Raw genomic sequence first — 26,030 nt, forward strand, 5'->3', positions numbered from 1 at the left:
CTGGGGGTATCCAAGCCAGCCCCGCCCCCTGATTTCCATGCGGAACCCCATTTTCTGAATCTAGGCAGCAACTTTGATGAAGAGGTCTACTTAGGGAGGCTGCCTCACTCCCCTCCTCCCGTCCCCACCCCAGGCACCACAGCTGATCAGTCAGGGCTTTCAGATGGAGAGGACAATCTTCCAGACAGAGGAGGCCAGGACCTGAGGAACAATCTTTCCCATCAGAGACAGGAAGCTAGCGTGAATAATCAGTCAGTGCCTCAAATCTGACTGCATTCCATGAAATTTACAAAACACACCAAGTTAGCAGTCTTTCACGGAATCAGACTTTACTGGAAAGTCACGACCCATGTGAACATACTTTTTCAGTGTACTTTCCTTTCTACTGAAACGCTTTGGTCCACTTGCCAGGCAAGCTTCTGCTGCATTAACACAAGATGTTCAAAAGGCCCGGAGTTCCGCTCAGAGCTGTGATGATGCTTCTCTTCTCCTTGCGTGTGTGCTAAGTCGCTTCAGTCATATCCTGCTCTTTGTGACCCCTATGGACTGTAGCCCACCAGGCTCCTCTCCTCTGTCCATGGGATTCTCCAGGCAAGAATACTGGAGTGGGTTGCCATCCCCTCCTCCAGGGGGTCTTCCCAACCCCAGGATCAAATCCACATCTCCTGCCTTGGCAGGCGGGTTCTTTGCCACTAGTGCCACCTGGGAAGCCCTTCTTTTCTTACAGGGGCCCTTCTGAGCCCCAAGCCCGATACATCTTGCTATAGAGCTAGAGCTGCCGGCCCAGGGAACCAGGAATACAAGAAAATACAGGGAACCAGAATACAAGAAAACCAGAAGTCATCTTCACCAGGGGCGTTTTAAGTTCCTGGCACTTAAATTTTAAGCATTAAAGAAAAAGTGGATTCTGAGAACAAGGCTCTTGAATGTCACCATTCCTGGGAAAGCAAGACCCGTTCTCCATCCACGGAGATGTGGAAATTCACTCAGGAAACCTTCCTAATTCCACAGTGCATCTTTCAGAAAGCATGAATGTCCCCTTCATGAACCCATAACATATTAACTTTCACTGGGTGCTGAAGACTCAATGGGGAGGATGTCCTAGGTCTTGGGAGACTCCTGGTAAGAGAGAGAGATATGGGGAGGAAATCACAGATGTGCAAAATCATAACTGTGAGCAGTGCTGAACCACAGGAACAAGTGCTTTGTAAGAGCCCGGCCTGGTGGCACAAGCAAGGTACTCCAAGAGTCACGGCTTTGCATCATGCGCGCCTCTGCAAAGCTTTGCAAGGAATCCAAGACATTTCATACCAACCATAAGTGTCCTCTTGCATTTCAAAGTGATGTCAAAAGTGGGAGGAAGGATTTCCCTAGTGGTCCAGTGGTTAAGAATCGCCCTGCCAATGCAGGAGACAGATTTGATCCCTGGTCAGGGAAGATTCCACATGCCTTGGAGCAACTAGGCCTGCACACCACAACTACTGAGCCTGTGCCCCAGAGCCTGTGCCCCACAACGAGAGAAGCTACCACAGTGAGAAGTCCACATACCGCAGCTAGAGAATAGCCCCTGCTCACAGCTATAGAAGAGCCCAAGCAGCCACGGAGACCTAGCACAGTCAAAAATAAATAAATAAATAAATAAATATATATATTTTAAAAGGAGAAAAGCTCGAACTCTTAAAAACCACTGGCCCAGATGTTTAAGGAAGAGGGCCTCCTAGGAAGTGAAAGGCTAAGCGTGAATACCATGATTACCTAAATTGCTCTTGCATTAAGAACTGCGTATTGAAAAAAATACATGTGTTTTAGGAGCAAGAGTTACTGCCCCCAAATCAGTCACAGATCTGAATAAACATAAATTTTTGATGTGGCAATACGGCCCCAAATTCACACCCTCTCTCCACCTACTCATAGACTGATTTGATGCAGTTTATCTACCCTCCTCTCCTGGTCACATGGGCCTCAAGAACTCCATCACAGTAACCCCCTCCTCCTTGCCACTGATTGGCTGGGGCTGGACGGGGCATTGGGAAAAGTTTCCTCACTTACAATAAGAGACCCCAGGAAGAGTTAGGCAGGAGGTGAGCTGGTGGGACACAAGTCAGTATGTGGAGGATGGCAGAGCAGAAATAGGGACAAAGTCTTAACTCCTTGACCTTGTTGAGTCCTGGATACATAACCTATCACAAAACTCCTCTATCTCTGCACTTATGTTTTATAAAAATTTTAATGTTCTGATCATTTGTTATTTTGAGTAGTGTTTTCTCCTACTTACAGAAGAAGGAATCCTAACTGATATATCCCATAATCCAAGCAATTTGAACACCACAAATTACCTTGGAATTAAAAATGAAAAAAAAAAAAGGCAAACCACTTAACAAAAAATGTGTATGTTACAAAAGGTTCAACAGCATAAGCAGCTTCTGTGTCCTCTCCCTGCAAAGTGCAAGGGCAATTTGAGACAAACGTGGCATCTGCTCTGAGCACCTGGGTGATGTTCCCGGATGTTGGCAGATAGAGGAGGGCATGGAACGCAGAGAGGAAGCAATGCGTAAGTTTAATGATGCCAGACAGGACAAAATCAGTCCCCATTTCCGGCTGAGAGTCCTGGCTTTGTTCTTCAGATCTGTGCTTTTCCCTGCCTGCCCTCAAGCCAGAACCACTCCCCCCTCCCACCCCAAAGACTAAGGGGACAACTTCCGGGCTAAATAAAATGTGGGTGAAAACCTGGACACTGGCTCTCACAAGTCTAGTCCACCTTAGCAGGAGAGGTGACGTGAAACTTCAAACAATTTCAAAATAAAACTCTGCCCAAGGGCTGTAATGTAAGTTTGAGTTTTGGAAGGAGCCCAGCACCCTTCATGCTTCTGAGCTGAGACTCGGCGTGAGGCAGCTCAGCCCAAATCCACTTGTTGTTGTTTAGTCAGTAACTGTGTCCAACTCTTTGTGACCCCATGAACTATAGCCCGCCAGGCTCCTCTGTCCACGAGATTTCCCAAGCAAGAATACTGGAGTGGGTTGCCATTTCCTTCTCTAGGGGATCTTCCCAATCCAAGGACTGAACCCACATATCCTGCATTGGCAGGCGGATTCTTTACCTGTGAGCCACCTGGGAAGCCCAAGGAGCCTGGATGCTGAATGGCAAATCAGGAGGGCAAGGTCCACAAACGAGAGATATTTTTTTTTGTAACTGTGAATGAGGAGCCTGTGGAAGGAAGGCTTTGTTGTGGTTAGGTGGGCTGTTTTCCTTTTCCATAAGGAGGATTTAAGGGCTCCTGTGGTGGCTCAGAGGTAAATAATCCACCACGGATTCTATCCCTGGGTCGGGAAATCTCATGGACAGAATAGTCTATGGGGTTGCAGAGTCAGACATGACTGAGCGACTGAACAACAGCAACAACAACAATCTAGGCTCCGTAAGAAACTTGCTTTTCAGAACCAAGGACCAGACAATCAGATGTGCTTTTCTGAGGCCAAGGCCAAGTTTCCTACATACGAACACGGCAAGTACTCTCCAAAGAAACTTATGATTTCCCTTGAAAATCTCAAAGGCTTTCTTTTCCCCCAAGGCATAAGTGTTGCCTGAAGTTGACAGTGAACTAAACCAGCAGAAAAGATAAAAAGATGGATTACCTGGTTTGTGGGCTGAGGGAGGACCAGGGATGGGACCCTCAGCTGTGCCCCCGAAGCCACTGGACTTGCTCCACCTGTCCGACCTGCCGGGCTCGCCTCCACCTCTGGGCCTGGGCTCACTGCCAGTGCCCAGGCCCTGCCTTAGGTGTGCATTCACCTGCGGAGAGGTGCTGGCACCCGGGGTCCCCTCCCCTCTCTGCCCCCACCGTGTGACCTACCCCCTCCACCCGCCCAGCCTCTCAAGCACTGGAACATCCCTCCTGAGTCACCTGGATCCTAAATCTACAGCTGGTGGGGAAAAAGACAAAAGGGGAGAGGAAGAAGGGAGGAGGAGAGAGGAAAAACCCAGCCCCCACACCCGCCAACAGTGCCCCGGTGATGGGTAGAGGTGGAGCCAGGTGGGACCAGGAGCCTGGGCAAGACCTTTGCAGGGATCGTCAGGGTCAAATTCCAGGGCTGCTCTCTTCCACTGGGTGGCTATTCTGGGAAAGTAGCTTTCAGGCAGCCGCTGACAGATTGGCTACCACGGAGGCTGGAATCCGGAAAACTCAGAGCTGGCACAGGTAAGGGCAGGGAGAACAGCCCCAGGTAATAAAGGGTGCCCCTGAAACTCCGCTCTGAGTGCACACAAACCCACTCACCTGTCTTGGTCCTAGCCCTTCAGGAAGCATCTCTGGGCACCTGGAGTACTGACTGTCTGGTTTGAGAGAGGAGGTCCTGGCTTCATGTGCTAACCGGGGGTGGATGGGCACAAGTTGGCGGGGCTGGTGGCATCTGGTGCAGCCGGCTAGCGTCCTGCCATCCAGGATGAAGAGCTCTTGGCAGCCAGATCTAGTTTCTGGTCCCTTCTGTTCTCTGGCCAGTCCAGCCCAAGTCAATAGCAAGCATGGAGCTCTCCGCACAGGCTGAATGTGAGGTCACAGGTGGCGCCAGAGGGGTGGGCCTGGGCATCCCAACTGCTGTTCAAGTTCAGTTGTGTGCTTCGGAGGTAGCCAATCGAGCCAAGCCTCGGGGAGCCACAGCAGAACAGAAGCACCAATGCCCGAGAGGAGAGCTGTGGGCACACGAGATCTTCCGATAACTAGAGTTTTCAAGTGCAAGGCAGGTGTTAAGATCTAAAGCCCCCACTTGGAAACCAGGACCCATTTCCCTAAGCAGTCAGTGAGGCAGGAAAAGGAGCCCAAAGAGAGGACCAGTCACAACCCAGCCTTTTTCCTCGGGGTTACAGCCTTGCTTACCAAGTGGGTAGAAGGCGTGGTCTCTGACCTCAGGATTGCATCAGTCCTCAGGGCTACATTGAGCTTTGTGCAGCCCCACCTCAAAGGCAGTAGCTTTCTCAGGGCCTCAAGAGGAGCCCCCAACAGGCCAGGCCTTGCCCAAGGGTCCTGATGCACAGCAGTGGGGTGTGACTCTGGGTGGGTGGGTCCACCTGGAACCTGTCTCTCCTTCCTCCTTCTTCCTCCTCGTCCTCCCTCTCCCCCTCCTGACTCCTCCTCTGCCTTCCTCCCCAGCCAGTCCTAGGTCAGAAGCCTTAAGAAAATCCCCCAAGCACTGGCCAACTCCAGACCGCTCTGGCCCTTAGATCATCTGCTAGTCACTGGGCTAAGGCCCAAATGAATGGGAGAAAAATGCTTGGTGATTTCAGAAAACTGAACTGCAAGGGTACTCACAGTAAAATCTTCAGCAGGAGCCCCGCATGTCCTTGAATGCTGAAGGCAAGGACTTCAGAAGCAGAGCTAAAAGAGAAGTGTCTGCCTCCAATTTAGCAGACGAGAATCTTTTAGATTTACGTACAGAGTCCCATGATAAGTCATTTGGGATCCCCCAACATAGGAAGGCTCTTGTGGTTAGAGCTGGGTGAGTCAACGAAACAAACAAATGAGCTCGATGAGGTCAGCCTTTTGGAAAAGGAACAAAGAAAACTGCACCCGAGTGAGAAGCCGCTCATGATGCCAAGGCAGTGATCGCTGGAAGCCCAATCTGAGTTCTCGAGTCCAGGGGCTCTCAGTAGGGGTGAATCTGTCCCCCGGGGGACATCTGGCAATGTCTGGAGACCTTTTTGGTGGTCACAAGCAGAGGTGGAGATGCTACTGGTAATGAGTGGGTACAGGCCAGGCAAACTGATGCCATCTCACTGCACAGGACAGACCCACAGCAGAGAATGAACCGCCCCAAATATCAACAATGCTGGGACTGGGAAACAGTTCTAATACCACAAAAAAGACTTCCCTCTCTTCTTTAAAAGTCCTGGACAAACGGTCACCTTTAATCACTGGACATGTCCCCAGCCCAGAGGGCCACCTGCTACCTGCTAGGCTAGGTGATCACGGATCAGTATCTTTGCAGGCAGCTCTACGTACAGACCCCAGCGAGCTGCCTGGCTGCCCCACCCCAAGGGTCCCCATCCTCAGAACTGACTCCTACTGTGCAGCTGCAGAGACCTCCCAGTGAAGCCATGGAGAGGGAGTGGTGGCAGTCCTCCTGGTCACAGCACACAACCTCACCGGTGACAGGTGCTTCTCGGGCATCAACGACCTTTCACATACTTTGTCACGCCCAAATAAATAAGAGCCCTGCCCATTAAAGCAGTCTTTCTGCGTTCCTGACCTGCCTGGCCAGTGGGATACCCAGGAGCCACATGTCCAAGGGTGCAGAGGGATGGGGACCTCACAGGAAGGCAGGGGACCGAGGGAAGCTGGGAGCTGAGAAGCTCGAGCCCCTCACCCTGAGCTGAGTCCAGCCAGACTCCATCCTCTGCCTCTGCAGATAGGCTGAGGGTTGGGAGTACCTGAGTAGTAGTTACCAGTCACATGGTGAGCCCCCAGAGACTAGAGCTGGGCTGATCACCCGGCATCTGGGGGTGACCCTGGCTCTGAGCGGCAGACCCCGCAATCGAGGGTCTGGATATGAGTCCAGCAGAGACAGAGGCTCATCACACTCCTGGAGGTTTTTCTACCGCGATGCTCAGCCAACAGTCAATGGAAATCACCCTGAGGGCTGGGTGGGCGTGAAGGACCAAGCCCAGGCTGACAGTGGCTGCCTTCAGGGAGTAGGGGGCCCAACCTACTAACTTCATCTACCTCAGAACTGCTTGACTGTTTTTTTTAAAATGGTTTTTTAAAAAATTATTTTGAGGTGGACCATTTTTAAACTCTTTATTGAATCTGTTACAATTATCACTTCTGTGTTTCAGTTTTTTGGCTAGGAGGCACGTGGGATCTTAGCTCCCAGACCAGGGATCAAACCTGTGCCCCCTGCATTGGCAGGCGAAGTCTTAACCACTGGACCCCGTCAGGGAAGTTCCTGAACTGTTTGACATTTTATGATCATTACTATTAATTTTATAATTTTAAAAGAACATGAAAAAAGATGATTGAGAGCTGAATATCTGGCGTCCAGGCCCTCTTTTGTGGGAACACACTTTGCCTGCTCAGGGCTCTCTGCACGGCCGTCTTGCAGGGACTCTGGACCCCGGGCGCCAGATCCCAGAGAGCTGCCCTGGCGAGACTCTGCGAAGACCACAGAGAAAGGGCAGAGGCAGTGAGCGAGGGCAGCTCCCTTCTGACAACTGCAGGGAACAAAGACGGCCCAGCCAGGTCAGCAACCTGGGTGAGAAGGAGGCTGAGGACACGACACCTCACGTCTCCTGCGACACTCCCTGAGCAGTTGACTGTCACCATGGTGGTCTTTCAGACCAAGACGAGGCTCTGGATCCATTGCTCACCCCGAGGTCCACAATGTGGAGGAAAGCTGTGCTCGGTTAAAATGTGTCTCCCACACCCCATTCCACCCCTGCCCCCCTCACACCTCTAAGCTCAGTGTCTCTCCCCACCCAGTCTGCTCGCAACTGGAACAAGGCCCAGACTCCCTGAAATGCCATTTTGACCTTCATGCACCCCACTTCAGACCCACGGAACCCGAGATCTGGTTTTTCCAGGTCCAATCAGTTTCTGGTCTGGAGCCAGCACTGTCACCACCGTTCAGCCCCTCACTACTCTCCAACCCCCAGTTCTGGGGGTGAAAGCGCCTGCACAGCAAACCGCCGACAAAATGAAGACAGCCTACTGAATGGGAGAAAATGTTTGCAACTGATATAACCAATAAGGAGTTAATGGCCAAACTATATAAATAGCTCATTTAGCTAAAAAAAAAACACATACAATTAAAAATGGGCAGAAGACATGAATAGATAACTTTTCTGAAGACACACAGATGGTCAACAGGCACATGAAAAGATGCCCCACATCTCTGTCATCAGAGAAATACAAATCAAAACCACAGGCGAGAGATACCACCTCATACCTGTCAGAATGGCTATCAAAAAGATCACAGATAACAAATATTGATGAGGATGTGGAGAAAAAGGAACTCTTGCACACTGTTGGTGAGAATGCAAACTGGTGCAGCTATTATGGAAAACAGTATGAAGCTTCCTCAAAAGAGATAGAAATAAAACTATCATAAGATCAAGCAAGTCCACTCCTGGGTATATATACCCCCAAACCGAAAAACACTAATTCAAAAAAATACATGCGCCCCATTGTTCCTAGCAGCATCATTTGCAATAGCCAGGATATGGAAGCAACCCAAAAGTCCATCAACAGATGAACAGATAAAGAAGATGTGGTGTATAAACATATAACGGAATACTACTCAGCCATAAGAAAGAATGCAATTTTTCCCATTTTGCAACAACACAAATGGACCTAGGGGGAATTATGCTTGGTGAAGGAAGTCAGACTGAGAAAGACAAATATTGTATGTCATCATTTACATGTGGAATCTAAAAAATAAGCAAATGAATATAACAAAAAAGAAGCAGACTCACAGATATAAATTAGTGGTTAACATTGGGGAGAAAGAAGGGGGAGGGGGCAAGATGGGGGAGGGGACTAAGAGTTACAAATTACTATGTAAAAAAGTTACAGAGATATATTATACAGCACAGGGAATATAATCAGTATTTTACAATAACTTTAAATGGAGTATAATATATAAGAATTCTGAATCACTATATTGTATATCAGAAACTAACATAATATTGTACACCAACTGTACCTCAATAATAAAATTATTTTAAAAACTAAAAAAAAGAATATACAGGTGCGAAGGTAAACAGCACCAGTATTCCCAGTGGGTTAAAAGGAAAAGTCACTCCGATGCTATAGCAATGCTGCCCTATTGGTTTCCATAAGGAGGGAGCAGCTCCCTGAAGACCCAGTCTGGGATCTGGACTCTGGAAGTTAACTGGGGGTCTGGGTTTCAGTGGGGAGAGTGGAAGAGATACAGAAGCCAAGCAGACATTAATTCACTGCTCTGCGCAGTAAATTAATGGAGGAACCTACTCCTTGCCCCCCACCCCCGCGCCCAAAGAGAAGGCTCAGGATCGAGGTTGTTTATGAGGCCGGGCAGGAGAACTCAGTGAACCAACATGGTCAGACAGCTCACCCACCACACCACCTGTGTTTGCTCAGTGTGTCTGACTCTTTGCAACCCCATGGACAGGCTCCTCTGTCCACAGGATGTCCCAGACAGGAATACTGGAGTGGGTTTCCATTTCCTACTCCAGGGGATCTTCCCAACCCAGGGTTAGCTCTGTGCTGTGCTGTACTTAGCCACTCAGTTGTGTCTGACTCTTTGTGACCCAATGGACTGTAGCCTGCCAGGCTCCTCTGTCCATGGGGATTCTCCAGGCAAGAATACTGGAGTGGGTTGCCATGTCCTCCTCCCAACCCAGGATCAAATCCAGGTCTCCCACATTACAGGCAGATTCTTTACTCTTTGAGCCACTAGGGAAGCCAAGGATTAGCTCAAGGCTGGCCAAATAGGAATTATAAAGGAGGGATGTTTGTGGACCCCAGTCCATCCACTTTGCTCTTGTCCCCACATATTAATGGCTCACTTTTCACCTATGCCCCCAAACCATGCCTGATCCCTGATCCCTGAGTTAATAACCCTGTCGTTGGAAGAATCAGACATGCTGACAGGCAAACTGGCTGGCTGGACAGGAAACTCAGCCCATTCAGGGGATTTCGCATCTGAGTATAGAATAAATTTGCTGTTTGGCTTAAGCCAAAAGAATGAAGCTCTAATTTGTAAATTTCAGCCACAAACCAGCTCTCTCAAGGAGACTGGGTCTTGGTGGCAAGGAGGGGGAAGAGTTCCCTGAGATTACACACCAGAACCTTCTGCTCACCCTTCTGCAGGCTCTCCTGCCTCCGTGCCTTACTGGCCAGCCTCTCTGTCTTGGGCACCCTCTTTCCAGCTTCATCAAACGACTTTAAAGTCCTTCAAGTCTCAGTCAGCCCTCCTCTCCTGGGGGAGGCATGGTACCTGCCCTGGCTGTAGGCTCCCGCACCCACCCCAAGCATCATCCATCAGCACCCTCAGCCTGCTCTCAGAGTCAGAGTTTGCATGCTCCACTTGTTAACGACCAGGCTGGGCTGCAGGTGCATTGGCTGTACATGAGGAGGCACGACACAGGTGACGCAGGAGATGGGAAAGTGTTTCAAGAACTTTAAGTGTAAGGAATTGTTTACACGTTAGAGCCTCTGAGCGCACCTAATCAGCAAGTTAACGGTGATTTGGACTCTTCAGAAGTTTGTTAGTTTGGTGCCTGAAACCAGGAATGCTGCAGCCCAAAGGAACCACTCAGTCAGCCCAGGCAGGTGCACTGACCCAGACGGGTCAGAGGTAGCGGGTGGGAGGCTGGGGTGGTCCACTTAGCTGAGTGCTCAGAGCAGACCTCAGGCATCCAGAAATGCCCCCGGGACTGTGAGAGAATATATTGCTGTTGTTTTAAGCCATCCAGTTTGTGGTCATTCGTTACAGCAGCCACAGGACACTCATATGTCCCTGGGGTCATCAGTGAACTCACTGCAACAGGAAGAGGGAGGGGGCCAGGGCTTGTGGTCGAGAAGAGGCCCCCGAGCAGCCTGAACTCCTGCCCTTCCTCAGGATGTACTGTCACCCCCAATACTGTGCACTTTCTGTTAATCAATACTTTCTTTGGATAAACCTAGTTACCCCAACTTTACAGCTAGCTGAAATTCAAAATCAAGTAAGTGATATGACTAATATTAAATGAAAGCAGTGAATCAAAGTTTTGTTTTCAAATGACACCCACGCCCTTTTTCTGATTTTGGGGTGGGGGCAGGATTGTCCTTGAGATCCACTTATTAGCTCATTCTTTAATCTGCCTACAATGCGGGAGACTCGGGTTTGATCCCTGCGTTGGGAAGATCCCCTGGAGAAGGGAATGGCAACCCACTCCAGTATTCTTGCCTGGGGAATTCCATGGACAGAGGGGCCTGGCAGGCTACAGTCCATGGGGTCACAAAGAGTCGGATACCTGAGTGACTAACACTTTACACACAATGTAATCAGATATAGGGGGGTTTCGTGCCCCACAGTAATTTAGAAGCAGCCACTCAGATGGCAGGAAAAGGTTTGCTGAAATTGGATTCACTGGCGACACCAAGCAGAGACAAATGAGGGGTGCAGAGCAGAAGAAGTGGAGATGCTCCAAGACACACTCACCAACACTTAAAAAGAGCACAGGGAGCACGGCTCCGGGCTCGGTGAAGACCTAGAGGGGTGGGAAGGGGTGGGGGTGAAGGAGAGGTTCAAGAGGGAGGGGATATGAGTACACATATAGCTGATTCACTTTGCTCTACAGCAGAAACTAATGCAACTTTGTAAAACAATTATACTCTAATTTAAAAAATGAATAAAAAATAAAAGAGCCAGGAGCCCTGAGGCTGGGGCCTTCAGGCCATGATTCCATACTACACAGCACAGCCTTGCATCTTCAGAGTGATGATCTGGCTAACAGAAGGTAAAATGGTATTTATTCTGCTTTAAGAAACATACTGTTCCCTTTGTCCGCCTGTCCCCACAGTGAACTCCAGGCTGGTCCCCCCGCCCACGTTCCCAGGCAGAGGGCATCCCACCCTTTCCTCTTGTTAACTCTGCCCTGGATTCAGCGAGGGGACTGGTGAAGAGCTGAGCACATGACCCAGAAGGGGCTCACCAAGCGAGCCAGGATCAGGGACACATAAATGGATGGATAAAGGAACAAGAAGAGATGGGTGAACTTCAGATTTTGAGATAATGTCTGAATTCCTCCCTGGGCTTGGCCCTTCTCTCTGCTGACTCTGCCTCAAACTCCCGCGGCTCCATTTCTCTTTCAGAAAATTCCTGGGACCATTTAACCATGGAAACAGCCATGACGATATGAATGGCCCAGAGGGCAGGTCCTCAAAATCCAGGGGGATCAGGAAAAAATGTCAGAAATGCTGCTAGTGTCCTAACTTAAAAAAAATTGTAAATAGCTGGCATGACAAGAAACTATGAGGACTAAAGGCCCACAAATAGAATTAGAAATGGTTGTGGGGGACTTCCCTGGTGGTCCAGTGGCTAAGACTCCAAGTTCCCAATGCAGGGGGCTTCAGTTCAGTCCCTGGTTGGGAAACTAGTTTCCACATCCTGCAGCTAAAGATCCCACATGCCCCAACAAAGACCTGGGGCAGCCAAATAAATAAAATATGTACTTTTTAAAAAAGAAAGAAATGGTGGTGGACAGATCCCTCAGGGCCCATGAGGGTGGCTTCCTGGTGCTCAGGCCCTAACGCCATCTTCTCCCCTTGGGTGTGGACGGGACCTGGGACTTCTGATTGCGAGAAGAGGACTAAGGTGGTGGATCATGGATCTTAAAAGTGCCTTCACACCATCTGGGTTCTGATGCCCTGCAGTCTTTCCCACATTGTGGGGGTGGGGGAAGCAGCAGAGTGATCACAGCTGCAGACTGAGTCATGCTACCTGCACTCAAGCCATAACCACACTTGTGCCAGGGAGGTAAACCCTGCTAAGCCTCAGTTTCCCCATATGTAAAATGGGTACAATAGTAGCTTCCTCACAGCCTTGCTGTAAGGATTAAATAAGGTAATCTTTGAAAAGTGCTTCGCACAGCATCTGGCATGCAGTAAGCACTCAACAAATGTTTGCTATTGGTGCATTACTTATTCACCTCTGTTGCCCTGGCTGGACCGTAAAGTCCACGTGGGCAGCAATGGTCTGTCTTGCCCGCTGTGGCACATAGCCTTGAACATGGGGTGGATCACGGAGTATGTGTGAACCATGCCATCCTCTGTGAGGCAGGCAGGACGGGAATGTTTTTATTCCAAGAAAGTGAGTTGAGAGATGTTAAATTCTTGCCCCAAAGCACCGAGGAAATGGAGGGTAAAACAAGGACCGTCTGGATCCCAAACAATGTTCTATTTCTCCACCGCCTTCAGCACGCCTTCTAACAAAGTTAATTTGACACATATTTAAGGATAAGTGCTAGCCTCTAGTACAGTAATTAGGCTTAAATGGAAACAATTCACATAAATGAACATAATTAGCACTGTGTGTACACACTCGAGTTTGCATTTCTGGAAGTGTTTGGGAGAAGGTGTGATTCTCTAGTAAAGAGGAGAGACTGAGAGGCTGGGAAGGGTTTGCTGTCCTTTTTTTTTTTAATTTGGTGTAGGAGGATGTGGCTGAGGAGTGGCATGAAGGGAAGTTTCTGAAGTATTCTGGGGTTAAATGGCTTTTGAGGGGATGGGACAGTCCTCAGTGTGGGGGCCAAGGTGGTGGTGGGGTTTCTGGAGACATATCAGGCCCCAAGGTGCAGGCTCGGTCTGAAATATTACTCTGGGTCCGTCCTCCCTTCTCCCCTGCTAAAAATCTACCACAGCTGCCCGCTTACCCTAGCAGGGTCTCTCTACATCCCAGCCCACATTCCTCCACTGGCTCGGCCCCTGATCAGGGAGGTGGGTGTTAGTGGCAAGAAGACAGCCAGGTGGTCCCTAGGGGAAGGAAATTCAACACAGGCCCCCAACCAGCTGTTCCTCTGCACATTATGAAGTGTTTCTCTGCATCTCCAGGTTGGAGGCAAGGGCTTTGAATTTGCTTGGAGTTTGGGCAGGTAATTCTGGGAACCACCACTCGCCTTGCGGTGATCCCGGGGGAGGAACTGCTCCGTGGCTGATGTCATGGGCCAGGTTTAAACCTGCTTCACCCCATCACGGGTGGTGGGTTTCCTAATCAAAGGGGGTTACAACGGCAGTAGTCACCCACTTTCAAGTCTAGTTTAAATAATTTTGTTGTGAGATGATGTGACAACCTCAGAAAATGTTTTAACGTCAGGTTTAGGAATCAATTCGGCTCAAGTCAACTAACACCCCTCCTCCAGTGTGGACGTCCCTCCCCCACTACAGTCAGGCCAGCTCTTTCGCCTCTGGATGGAACCTCCCTTTCCTCCGCCCACTTTCCCATCTACTGAGTGTCGAAACTCCACTTTCCTCATAGGAAGCTGCGATCAGCCTGGGGCTGATCTGCCAAGTGGAGGATGGGCCAGTCCAGAGGAGGTGATGGCAATTGGGCAGGAGCTGCCCAGACTGGTGCTAAGCTGAGGCAGGGAGGCCGGTAGCAGTGACTCAGCATCACTGGCAGGAAGGGACAAGACGAGCATCAAATGACGGGGCAGTAGAGGTCAGGACTAGACTGGTTGACCATAGACGCCATTTATGGGAGCTGCTGGAGCTCGGTTACCGCTCCAGTGTGTGTGTGCTAAGTCGCTTCAGTCATGTCCAACTCTTTATGACTACGGACTGTAGCCCCCCGGGCTCCTCTGTCCATGGGATTTCCCAGGCAAGAATACTGGAGTGGGTTGCCACGCCCTTCTCCAGGGGATCTTCCCCACTCAGGGATCGAACCCTCATCTCTTACGTCTCCTGCATTGGCAGGCGGGTGCTTTACCACTAGCGCCACCTGGGAAGCCCATTACCACCTGCCCACAGCCAAGGATATAAAGGATATGGGAGCAAAGAGTATTCTTTCTGCATCCACCCAAGGCATTCTGCTCCACTTAAATCTCTGCAACACTAGTTAACAACAACAAAAAGGAAAGCAGTGATTTTGGGGAAGGGGAAGAAAGGGATATCTGCAATGCAAAAATCTAACAAACAAAAAACTTCAAAAACCTCACTACATTCTATCAGTGTAGAGGAAGTTTCTTCTGATTTAGTCAAAGATTAAACATGCTTGATACCTAACAGCCCCCACAGTGCCCTGCTGCATGGCTGATGTACATTATCTAATTGATTTTACACTGTGAAGTAGGTCCTAACACAAGCTCAGCTTTACAGATGAGGAACCAAAACCCAGGCAGGTTAAGCTGTATTTGCAGATTCACACAGCCAATGACAGAGATGGGCCTGGCAGGCAAGTCCTTGACTAAAATGCCATGAGCTTCATGGACTTTGGGGTCCCAGGGGGAACTGAGGTGCCTTTGAAAGGAGAGAAAAGATCCATACTTGCTAATGGACTGCAGCATCTGGCAGCGTTTGCATGGCATCTACAGCCAGACCCTGAATGGGAGCGGACACCCAAGGTCAGCCACCCAAAGCTTTCACTCCTAAGGACTCTTTTGTCATTGAAACTGGGATTTAAAGTAGTTCTTACCAGTCCTCCTGACTAACACACACATCAGCCCTGGTGGTCAGACAGCCTAAAACAAAATGATGCCGATTCTGTGGGTGCTAGAGTCAGGACTCTCTTCCTCAGGGTGTCTCTGTATTCTTCCTGTGAGACACAGGCAACCCCGACAGCAAAGGCCACCACTGCAGACTCGGCAGGAACTGCTAGAGGGCTCTGGGGGAGCCTACACCCACACCACTCCCTAGGGACCTAAATTCCGAGGTCCTTGTCGCTTTTCAGCAATTAAAAAGGATGATCAGTGATTCCCTGGTGGCTCAGTGGTACAGAATCCCCGTGCCAGTGCAGGGGACACAGGTTCGATTCCTGGTCCAGGACGATTCCACATGCTCCGGAGCAACTAAGCCTGTGCACCACCACTACTGAGCCCACACCCTAGAGCCCAGGAGCTCCAAGTACTGAAGCCCAAGCATCCTAAAGCCTGTGTTTCACCACTGCAATGAGAAGCCAGAGCACAGCAACCAGAGAGTAGTCCCCACTCTGCGACCAGAGAAAGCACTCACGTAACAGCAAAGACCCAGGACAGCCAAAAAAAAAAACCAGGATCATAACAGATAACCAACAAGGACCTACCGCATAGCACAGGGAACTGTACTTAATGTTTTGTAATAACCTATAAGGGAAAAGAATCTGAAAATACATATATATATGTACAAATGAATCACTTTGCTGTACACTTGAAACTACCACAACACTGTAAATCAACTATACTTCAATCAAAACGAAACCAAAAAAAATATTGCCAAGATTGATATCAAAACAACAAAAATGAAGATCCTGATCTCCTCGACCTATCTACCCCACAGAGACCAGAGGATGTACTGTCAGGCACTGTACTGTGGCTGGGTGGCGGGAGGGGGCCTGGTTACCCAAGATCTGGCCAGGTGGAGGCCTGGGGACAGAGACAGGGCATGGGGACAGGCTCTCTGTCCTCCAGCCACCCTTGGGGGGCAAAGAGCTTCAGCCAATTCCACCCCACCCACCCCCTTTCATAAGAACTCTCCACCCAGTCTAACTATGCCATAACTGCACCAGACTCCTAAATATGTCTCATGGATTCCTAATTTTGCTAATGCCATTCCCTTCAATTTACTTTTCCCTCTCCGCAGAATCCTGGCTGCTCTCCCAGGCTCAGATCATATCCCTTCCACTTCCACAGACTGCCTTGGTGTCTCCCTAGCCCTGTGAGTCCCATTTAAAATCCTGTTACATCCCCCGCTGGGCCTTTAGGTACTCAGCACTGCACAGCAGTCCTACGACATTTCATGTGTCTATCCACCCAACAAATATTTATCAAGCATGTGCCATATTGTTCTGTCACTTCCCTTGTCCATTCTCTCTCCATCTCCCAAGGTGACTCCTTTACCTCTTCTCAAGCTCTCCCCCAAGCCTCCCCAAACCCCCCTCAGCAACCTCACCCAGTCTCAAGGTATTAGGTAGTCACTAAGATTCCCCTGCCCTAAACTCTCTCCTATGCTCCAGCTGCCAGCATCAATACCATCTCCACTCGGGTGTCTAACAGATGACCTACTGTAGCCAGATCAGAAGCTTGTAGCCTGTGCCTCCCAGTTCTCCCCGCCTCCATAAATGATTCACCCATCTGTGCAAGCCACAAACTTCAGTCATTTTCGTCTCTTTTTTCCCTGCCCATCCTCCCTTGTCCATCCAGCTACAGACTCAGTTGACTCTACCTTCAACAGCTATGGCCTCTATCCCCTCTGGGCTACAGGCCTCCTGCAGCCACTGTGGTCTCTAGCAGGACCAAGGAATCACTCTAGTAGGTACTCCCTAGCTGCCACTCCTGTGTATGTTCTCTACACAGAAGCCTGAGCCATTGTTTCAAAACATAAGATCATGATATTTGTAGCTCAAAACCCTCCAAAGGCTGGGGAACATCACCCTTTGGATTTCATTCTAAATTCTCAGCCCTGCCCAACTTAAACAGTTACCACTCACCTCCAGCCTCTCTGGCTTCCTTGTAAATTTCTCAAACGCACCTTTGCACTTGCTGACCCTCCCACCTAAAAAACGCTCCCCTCACTTCACTGACTTAACCTCACCCTCCCAGGGAAACAACACCCCTCCCAGCACTTCACCCTCCAACTCCTTCACAGCATTTATCATGACCTAACATTATTTGAAATATTTATTTTGTTCATTTATTGCCTCTTTCTTCCATCAGATCAGCTGCGCCACCAAAGCAAGGGTCTGCCTGTCTGGCTCATGGGGGTATTCTTAGGGTTAGATGATGCAGGCACACAGCAAGGATTCAATAATATTTGCTGAATGAGTGAATGAATGGGTGCTGACAAGTCATTTTCTTGTTGCCTACTTTTGACCTCCTCTAACCCGAGGCTTGAGCAGCCTCTAACCATTTTGCACATGCTTTCATTTTCCTGTACCTGCTAGCCCAGGGCCCAGTTACAAGGGCAGGTTCAGGGCTCGGGAAGACCTGCTTGTACCATCAACGGTAAGTGCTGCCTGGCTTGCGGTGGAGAGAAGGACCCGAAGCCAGTCTAGGTTTAGCATCATTGATTTGTGATGGGTGCCAAGGGGTGGGGCGTAAAAGTGCAGTTCTTGGGGACACCCAGCCTGGTAACCAAGGGGTTCTTGGGGCCAGAGAAAGATGGATTGGCAGGTGGAGCAGGACTGCCCTGGCCAGTCCTCAAGGTTGGGAAGCTCAGGAAATAAGCCACTAACCCACAGGGCAGCTGATGCCAGTGGCCTCAGGGCACCAGCCAATGTCCCCATCAGCTCTCTGCTCTTGGATAGATCTTCAAGGGGAATAACAGGGAGTACAGGAGAACCCCCTCCTCCCTAGGCCTCCCATTTCAGCCACTGCCATACAGAGGCTCAGGGGAGCGGCCATTGTCGTGGAGGTCTCTCAGATCTGGGGGCAGAGGCAGAACTGGCCCCACATACCTCACAGGGGGCCATTTTGCCTTCCTGACACGATTTCTGGCCACAAGAGCTCCACAGGCACTTATCCAGGACGCCCAGCCACTTCCTGCTGCAGGAGACCAGCGAGAGTGTATGGGGGCCTGGGGGCGCTAACGCCCTGGGCCTGTCTGCCCAGCACGCGGTCCCTTTGCTCCCTGTGCCCCAGCAGCACAGAAACCGTGAAGCACTGGCAGGTCCCCTATGAGGTGCCAGCCTCATCCACCTAAACCAAGGGTGGGCGTCCAAGCATGGCTCCTGTGCCTACCAGGAAGGTGAACTAACTACCGGAAATGCCATCCTGACCCGGAAGTGCCATCCTGACCTGCGGCCCCAAGCCTGGACAGCGTTTCCACCAGCTGGGGGTGGGGTGGGGTGGGGTGGGGGTGGGGAGCAAGGAGAGACTGGGATGGGGAGGAGAAGGAAGACAACCCTCCGGACTGGAAGTTTGAAATCCTCTCTTTAAAACACGAACTGGCGGGCTGGACTTCTTGTATAACACTCCTTTAGTGACTGAAGCACTTGTCACAACCACCTTGGGGACCTAGCTTCAATGTCCCCACTTTCAGGAAGTCAAGGTATTTGCTCAGATAGCACGTGGCTGAGCAGCGGCAGTAAAATCAGAATCCCCATTTCCACTCTTAGACCAGTGAGCCCTCCTGCACCCACGACGGAGACTGAGGAGGAGAAAAATAACCAGCCATGCAAAATCCAAAAAAAAAAAAATCCTTTCAAGATTATGAAATCAAAGAGCATTTTGTTGTTTCTTGGACGTTCTTCTTACTACTCTGAGGCCGCAGAATTCAACAGACATCTCTTTATTGTTGTTAAAGTACTTGCTCTATCTCCTGCCTCTGTTACCAACTTTCACACCAACCGAGAACGCAAGCGTTTACCTGGGCTCCATCCTTGGACGGCGAACGGGTCGCGCAGGCTTCCGGCCTCCTCCTCCCTGGGGTTTGGTTCCAAGGCTCCCGCAAAATCTCGAAATCACCCCGGATCGGCGCGGCCACCGAGGGAAGCAGCCCGGCTCTGAACAAGCCCAGGCAAGCCCAGGCAGAGCCCGCTTCGCGGTCCTTCCTCCTGCGCGAACCACCCGGCCCCGGGGCGAGAGACGCGTCTCTCTGGCCCCAGATCCGTGGAGTCGTCTCTCTCCAGAGGACCGGGCGCTGGCCCTCTCCTCCACCTGAGAAGGAAAAGGGCGCAGGTAAGGGCGCGGAGGGGCGGGTGGGGGCGGCGCCAGCCCTCAGGGAACGGGGCGGGAGCGCGGCAACCACCCGAGTCACGTCGGGGTGGGGTGTGCGCTAGGACAGAAGACCGGGGTGCCGCGGCGGGGCGCGCTGCCGGGGCACCGAGCGCGCTCCGCCGTGGAGCCGGTCCCCCACAGGCATCGGGTCCCGGCCCCTCCACCACTGCCGCCTGCGGGGACTGGTGCGTCCTCTGCGACAGCGCGGACAGCGCGGCGCCCCTCGTCTCCTCCCGGGGCGCGCTCCCGGAGCCGACAACCGGACTCCACGGCCATCGCGACTCTTCCGGGAGCTTCTCGCCGCTCCGCGGCGGGACCGAAGCCCAGGCGGGCCGAGGGTGGCCTGTAAGAAAGCAAACGAAACCATGGGGCCCGCTCGCCGCAATGCCCAACCCGCGGGCCTCAACCCCAGGAAGAGGGAAGGAGAAACCGCGTCCCGAGCGCGGATGAGGGAGGTGTCCCAGGTCTGGACCTGTCGTGTCCGGGACATAGCCAGCCTGGAAAGCAGGGAAGGACCTAACAGCCCCGATTCGAGGAGCCGGGGAAGGACTTCTAGCGCCAGAATCAGACACCCGGCAGGGGCCACCGCCCGCCGGCGCCCCGCCCCCACTCACCGCGCCCCCAAGTTCCGGCGCTGCTTGCCGCCGAGGTGGCTCGGCTCGCGCGTTCAGGGGCGCAGAGGCGGGTGGTGGTCATCGCCGAGATGCGGCGCTGGAGCGTTGGGCGCGCCGGGCGGGGACCGCGCGGGGGCAGGGCTCGGCTGAGCCGAGGGGCCGGGTGCAGCCCCCAGCATCTGCCTTACAGGTCCCCGGAGGCACAGATTCGGACGCGGCGAGGCGCCGGGCAGCCCGTGAGGTGGTGAGGTGCGCGCCTCCCTGTCCTCGCGGTTTCTACACTGCCCTGCGCATGTCGCGGGACGCCCCTGGGGTTGATGGGGACACATGTGCAGCGGTGGCCCCGAAGACGCCCTTCTCAGTTGTGGGGAGGGGACTCCCCAGCCACCACCCTGCCCCCAGCCACCATAGATCCTACCCAATCCGACCAGGTTTGGACCTGGGACCCTTGGGAGACAAACTGCCCTGCGGCCCTCACGGCCTGGTATGAAGGAAAGAGGAGTTACCCAGGCCTCCCCCTGCAAGAGTTCTGCGCTCAGGGCTGTTGCTTCCTCCGAGGCAAACCCTCTTAGCAAACTCACACTTGGCGGTACTCTGCACGTGATGCACCGAGACCCTGCAGGAACTTGTTTCCTCCACAGGGACACAACTGAAGGACTAGGGTCTTCTTGGCCCCATGAGACACCTGCATCTTGCACTGGGAGAAGTTGGTCCTTGGCGGGAAGTGGCTGCTGCCCCAAGCATGTCATCACATGCACACTGCGGGGAGCAAGTGAGGCCAGCTGTGAGCTGACCCCATTTGACAGATGACAGTCCCCAGCTCACAGGGATGAGTCTGCATGGAGCCCACGTTCCCAGCCTTTTCCAAGGATTCTAGAAAAGTCCCAGAGAAGGAAAGAGCCGGTCAGAATGCCCAGATGCACTGGATAGCTACCTTTCCCCACATGGGCAGAGGACCATTTCCCACCCACCCTCCCCCCAGGGTGGCCATCACTGTACGGTAGCTTGAGTGGGGAAGGTCTTTGCAGATCCTCAAAGATTCAGGAGGATTTAATGAGGCCAAGGCTTCCCTTGTGGCTCAAACAGTAAAGAGTCTGTCTGCCATGCAGCAGACCCGTGTTTGATCCCTGGGTCGGGAAGATCCCCTGGAGAAGGGAATGGCAACCCACTCCAGTATCCTTGCCTGGAGAATCCCATGGACAGAGGAGCATGGTGGGCTATACGGTCCATGGGGTCACAAAGACTGAGCGAGTAACACTTTCTTTTCAATGAGGTCAGTGGCTCTGGAGGTGGCACAGGCGACAGAAGGGAAAAGCTGGTTCTAATTCTGATTCTGTGTGTGACCTCGGGGAATAATAATAATAAAGCTAACTCACACTGAGTGCTCAGTGTGCCAGAAAGAAAGTAAGTGAAGTCGCTTAGTCTTGTCTGACTCTTTGTGACCCCATGGACTGTAGCCTTCCAGGCTCCTCCGTCTATGGGATTTTCCAGACAAGAAAATCCCATAGATGGATTGTCATTTCCTTCTCCAGGGGATGGCTTCCCTGGTGGCTCTGTCTGCCTGCAGTGCGGGAGACACTGTGTGCCAGGCATCAACCTAAATCCACCCTAGATAATAATCTCTTTCAATTCTCTACACAGTCCTGTGAGATACATACCAGTACTACCCCATTTCCAGGTGAGAAAGCTGAGGACCAGAAAGGTAAAACTTGGCCACCATCACGAGGGGGAGAATGAAGTGGAACCAGGACCCATATTCATTCCTTTCTGACTCCCAAGCCTCACTCCTTAAGCAGCTGCATCTGGCCTCAATTTGGCAAATTGCTTAGCCTCTCCACGCCTTGGTGTTCTTGTGTGTACAGACAGCATCAGGCTCACGGTATGGACTCAATATATGTTGGTGGAATGAATGAACGACCCCCACACCCCTCAAGGTGGTTGTAAAGACTGTAGTAAATGGAGTTGCTGCACACAGCAGGCACTTCATCAGCTTACCTAAGGAACCTCTGGAGCCCTGGGCCCAAGGAAGCTATAGTTCCCTGCTCCACACTTATGGACGTTTGGGAGCATTTCCAGCTGAGACCTCCACCCTCACTGGTCCTTTCTTCTCCCTTTCCTTTCAGAGCCACCGAAACGCCTTGACCTGGGCGGCTGACAGATGAAGGAGTACATTTGGGAGACTCCAGACTCCGGTAACTAGAGGACTTGAAATAAGATTTATATCCACTTTTCCATTCAGAGGCCAAACCACATTCAGGCCTCTTTTTTTCCCCCCTTAATCATGTTTGTGTAAGTGAGGACTGGTTTGTAAAGGCATCTCCATATGTCAGTCTGTCTCACCAAGGGTGTTCAGCCCATCTGTATTTCCCCTAGAATTCATCCCATACCCAGATGCAGATGTACACACACCCCTGACTAGCAAGCAAGGGCACTATAGAGAAAGGGGGCTACAGAGGTAGCATGCACAAGCTTCAGTTCATGGCCCCCACCCAGACACAGCTTCAAAACAGTGCACCCGGGAGGCATTCATGTCTTAAATTTAACCACAGAAGCCCAAGAAGTCCTACTTCCGAATCAGCCTATGAGGTTGATCTTGTCCAAAAGTGTGAATTTAAAAAAAAAAAAAAAAAGGCTAGGGACTTCCCTGGTGGTCCAGTGGCTAAGACTCCATGCTGCCAGTGCAGAGGACCCGAGTTTAATCGCTGGTCAGGGAACTAGATCCCACATGCTGAAACCAAAGATCCTGCATGCCGCAACTAAGAACCGACAAAGCCAAATAAATAAATATTTTAAAAAATTAAATGTAAAAAAGGATAGTGATATCCTAGGATTACATCACACTGATGGTTGCACAATTTTGTGAATCTAGTCTCCCTCCATATCTAAGTGGGGGTCAGTTCCAGGGCCCTCTTAAGATCCTCAAATTTGAAGATGCTCATGGTAAAGAACCCACCTACCAATGCAGGAGACCCAAGAGACTCAGGTTCGATCCCTGGGTTGGGAAGATTTCCTGGAGAAGGAAATGGCAACCCACTCCAATATTCTTGCTTAGACAATCCCATGAACAGAGGAGCCTGGCAGGCTACAGTCCATAGGGCCACAAATAGTCAGACATGACTGAAGTGACTCAGCACACACGCAAGTTCCTTACATAAAATAAGGTAATATTATATTTAAATATAACCTATGCACAGTCTACTGTATACTTTAAATCATCTCTAGATCACTCATAACACCTGATGCAATATAAATACAATGTAAATAAGTATAGCATTGTGTCAGTCACTCAGTTGTTTCTGACTCTGGGTGATCCCACGGATTGTAGCCTGCTAGGCTCCTCTGTTCATGGAATTCTCCAGGCAAGAATACTGGATTGGGTAGCCATTTAAGTTTAACGTAAATGATAGGTAAATAGTTGCTGGCCATTGGCAAATTCAAGTTTTGCATTTTGGAACTTTCTGGAAATAGTTTCTTTTAATTTTTTTCAGTCAACTGTCAGTGAAATTCATGCAACTGATATGGATACAGAACCCATGGATACAGAGGGGTGACTGTATACTGGAACCCACCAAACTGTACTTTTAAGTGGTGAAATTTACGGTGTGTAAGTTATATCTCAGTAGAGGGAAAAAAGGGGGGCACCATTCTTCCTAGTGGCCCAAAATAAATGGCATGAACCCAGCAGGTTTCTGAAAGCCCCATAACTCTTTTTTCTTTTTTTACTCCAGCACGCTTGATAAATGCTAACTCCCCTGACTCAGAAGATTCCTTGGTGGTCCAGTGGTTAAGACTTTGTGTTCCACTGCAGGGGTTGTGGGTTTGATACCTGGTTGGGGAACTGTGATCCCGTATGCCACAGGAAACCATAAAAAGAAATAAATAAATTGGGCCAAGATACAAAAGAAAATCTAATCCTGGTGTAGGTAACACAAGGGAGTCGGGTATCCTGTGGCTGTTCTGCCTGGACCCTGGCAGGTACTGACAAGTCCAAAGCAGCCTGTCTTTTATGCCCTCGAAGACAGGACTGTGGTGACACGGGGTCTGAGACTGGACCCTGCAGAAGAAAGGGGGCTTGGTGGTGGGGAGGACTTGCCTATTGCAACCCTGCGTCTGTGAATGACAGATGTTTACCATGTTGGTAAACAAGGATGCTGCAACCTTCAAGCCACCACATTACCAGCCACATAGACCATAAGCCCTGAGGGAACTCAGGATGGAGGCAGGAAGCACCCACTCCCCAGCTAGAAGTCAGCCGCTGCAGCCACCGCCAGGGGGTACCCTGAGGAGACTCAGGATGAGAAAACACGGTATTCTGGCTCAGAGAGCAGAGGGTATACCAAGGAATGATGTCAGCAAGCCCAGACTTTTGCAACTTTCCCATGCATAGACAAGCGCTAAATTCCTTAACTTGAAATGTCTGGTGTTCTTTAACAGTAAGGTGGCTCGGTGGTAAAGAATCCGACTGCCAGTGCATGAGACAAGGATTCGATCCTTGGGTTGGGAAGATCCCTGGAGGAAGGCATGGCAACCCACTCCAGTATTGCCTGGGGAATTCCATGGACAGAGGAGCCTGGAAGGCTACAGTCCATTGGGTCGCAAAAGAGTCGGACATGACTGAACAACTCAACAACAACAATAGCAGCAATATTTTGATGTTCTGACTACTTGGTCTTTGTTGCAGAAACTCCTATGTATCCTGGCTCCTCGCTTGCCTCTTTGGAGCAGTCCCACAGGGCTATCTGAGAGGTTATGTCCTGGGCTTAAGTTCTTTAAAGATGTCCGCCAAATAAAACAAAACTCTCAGCTCTGAGGTCGTGCTTTTTTTTTTTTCAGTTGATATATCGGAAAGTCATTTGGTGGGCCCATGGTGGATGGGCCAGTGTGGGGACCTATGTGTAACCTGTGGGGGTGCTCCAGGGAGCCTGCCTAGCCCTTGCAAAGCCCTTGTGTCAGCAAGCACACTCTTCAAAACCCCACTTCTGAATAAGGAAGCGCAACTTGACTTGTTGGGTTGGTGAAGAAATCTCCACTGAATTAAAAATAGCAAATAAATGTAAGAAGTCAAAATGCTGTACAAAGGGGAGAATTACTTTAAGTGTTTACTCATGGCTATGCTGACTGGGCATTTTAACTAAATACAGCTTTACGTTTCTCCAGCTCCTAAAGTTGCCCCGTGGCTTGTGCATCAAATTCACCTTTTTTTCTAATTGAGGACAGAGAGAGGTCTAATTATTCTTAGGAGATAGCCCTATGGAGCAGTTGATTGATTGATAGATCAAGCACTTTATTTCTTTTTTAGTTTTTTTTTTTGGCTGTGCTGCATGGCTTGCAGGATCTTAGTTTCCCCAACCAGGGATCGAACCTGGGCCTCCTGCAGTGGAAGCACAGAGTTCTACCCACTGGAAAGTGAAAGTGAAAGTCACTCAGTTGTGTCCAACTCTTTTGCAATCCCGTGGACTTCATGGAATTCTCCAGGCCAGAATACTGGAGTGGGTAGCCTTTCCCTTCTCCAGAGGATCTTCCCAACCCAGGGATCGAACCCAGGTCTCCTGCATTGAGGGCGGATTCTTTACCAGCTGAGCCACAAGGGAATCCCAGAATACTGGCGTGGGTAGCCTATCCCTTCTCCAGAGAATCTTCCCAACCCAGGAATCAAACCGGGGTCTCCTGCATTGCAGGTGGATTCTTTACCAACTAAGCTATCAGGGAAGCCCCAACCTAACCACTGAACCGCCATGGAATTCCCAGAAGCATTTTATTTCTGATGTAGATAACTGCCTTATTCTATTGATTAGAAAGGAAAACAAAAAAAAAAGAAGAAGAAGAAAAAGAAAAGTCAACCCATGCCAGAAGGAAAAGTGGCTTGTCCTATAGAAGAGAGGGTCATCCTTGGAGGGTTGGTTGAACACAGTTCCATGCCTGGGCTTTGAGGTTGTTGAGTGGGGAATGTTATAGAAATGCCAAGGACATGGGGCTTCCCTGGAGGTCCAGGGGTTAAGATTCTGTGCTTCCAATTTAAAGGGCGTGGATTTGTTCCCTGATTGGGGAACTAAGATCCC

At 50.6% G+C, this 26,030-nt stretch overlaps 1 protein-coding gene and 1 long non-coding RNA gene across 2 annotated transcripts; one reads left to right on the forward strand and one right to left on the reverse strand.

Annotated features, from left to right (window-relative positions):
• Nucleotides 1-303: 303 nt before the first annotated feature.
• LOC147356598 (uncharacterized) lies at nt 304-3,983 on the reverse strand. The gene is made up of 2 exons (XR_015143368.1): nt 3,634-3,983; nt 304-1,119 (listed from the first exon to the last, which is right to left on the reverse strand). It is a non-coding gene; the product is annotated as an uncharacterized LOC147356598 (long non-coding RNA).
• Nucleotides 3,984-4,519: 536 nt separating this feature from the next.
• Nucleotides 4,520-24,781, forward strand: LOC147356599 (uncharacterized). Its single transcript, XM_086342928.1, has 7 exons — nt 4,520-4,621; nt 7,093-7,229; nt 19,246-19,702; nt 20,162-20,220; nt 22,095-22,163; nt 23,460-23,571; nt 24,406-24,781. The coding sequence occupies exons 1-5, from the start codon at nt 4,520-4,522 to the stop codon at nt 22,111-22,113; spliced, it is 774 nt and encodes a 257-aa protein (XP_086199054.1). The 3' UTR covers nt 22,114-22,163; nt 23,460-23,571; nt 24,406-24,781.
• The last annotated feature ends 1,249 nt before the right edge of the window (nt 24,782-26,030 follow it).

The sequence above is a fragment of the Bos grunniens genome, chromosome 16 (assembly GCF_055505025.1).
Source record: "Bos grunniens cultivar Pamir isolate PY7600 chromosome 16, Bosgru_T2T1.0, whole genome shotgun sequence".
Classification (NCBI taxonomy): domain Eukaryota; kingdom Metazoa; phylum Chordata; class Mammalia; order Artiodactyla; family Bovidae; genus Bos; species Bos grunniens.